This window comes from Callorhinus ursinus, unplaced genomic scaffold (genome assembly GCF_003265705.2).
Source record: "Callorhinus ursinus isolate GAN/ISIS: 27379988/994484 unplaced genomic scaffold, GSC_fseal_2.0 scaffold5, whole genome shotgun sequence".
Classification (NCBI taxonomy): domain Eukaryota; kingdom Metazoa; phylum Chordata; class Mammalia; order Carnivora; family Otariidae; genus Callorhinus; species Callorhinus ursinus.
The window spans coordinates 80272139-80272444 of record NW_027397067.1 but is presented as its reverse complement, the minus strand read 5'-3'; the positions used below and the strand labels follow the sequence as shown (position 1 = coordinate 80272444).

Below are 306 nucleotides of genomic sequence, written 5' to 3'. Positions count from 1 at the left end.
CCCCCCCCCCCCCCCCCGCCCGCCCGCCCGCCCGCCGCCTCCGCCCGCCGCCCCGGCCGCGTCGGGTAAACCTGTTTGGCTAGGCGGCCGCGCCGGGGCGGATCGTGCGGCCGGCGGCTCCCTCCCGGCTCGCGGCGTCGGGGCCCGTGGCGCGCGCGCGCGGCCGCCCCTCGGCCCCGGAGCCCCTCGGCGGCGCCACCATGTACTCGGGAGCCGGCCCCGGTGAGTCCTCGCGCGCGGGCGCCGGCCCGGCCGCTCGCGCTCGTCCCCGCGGCGCCGGCGGCGGTTGGCGGGCGGTTGGCGGGC

General features: G+C 86.6%; 1 protein-coding gene across 2 annotated transcripts in view; it reads left to right on the top strand.

Annotated features, from left to right (window-relative positions):
• Positions 1–81: 81 nt before the first annotated feature.
• AGO2 (argonaute RISC catalytic component 2) overlaps positions 82–306 on the top strand; it is a 109976-nt gene continuing 109751 nt past the window's right edge. The window contains exon 1 of one of the 2 annotated variants that reach the window (XM_025871179.2): positions 82–222. In XM_025871179.2, the coding sequence (XP_025726964.1) occupies positions 201–222 (22 nt within the window). In that variant the 5' untranslated portion in view covers positions 82–200. The remainder of the gene's footprint in view (positions 223–306) is intronic. The other variant, XM_073893254.1, reaches the window with a different exon arrangement.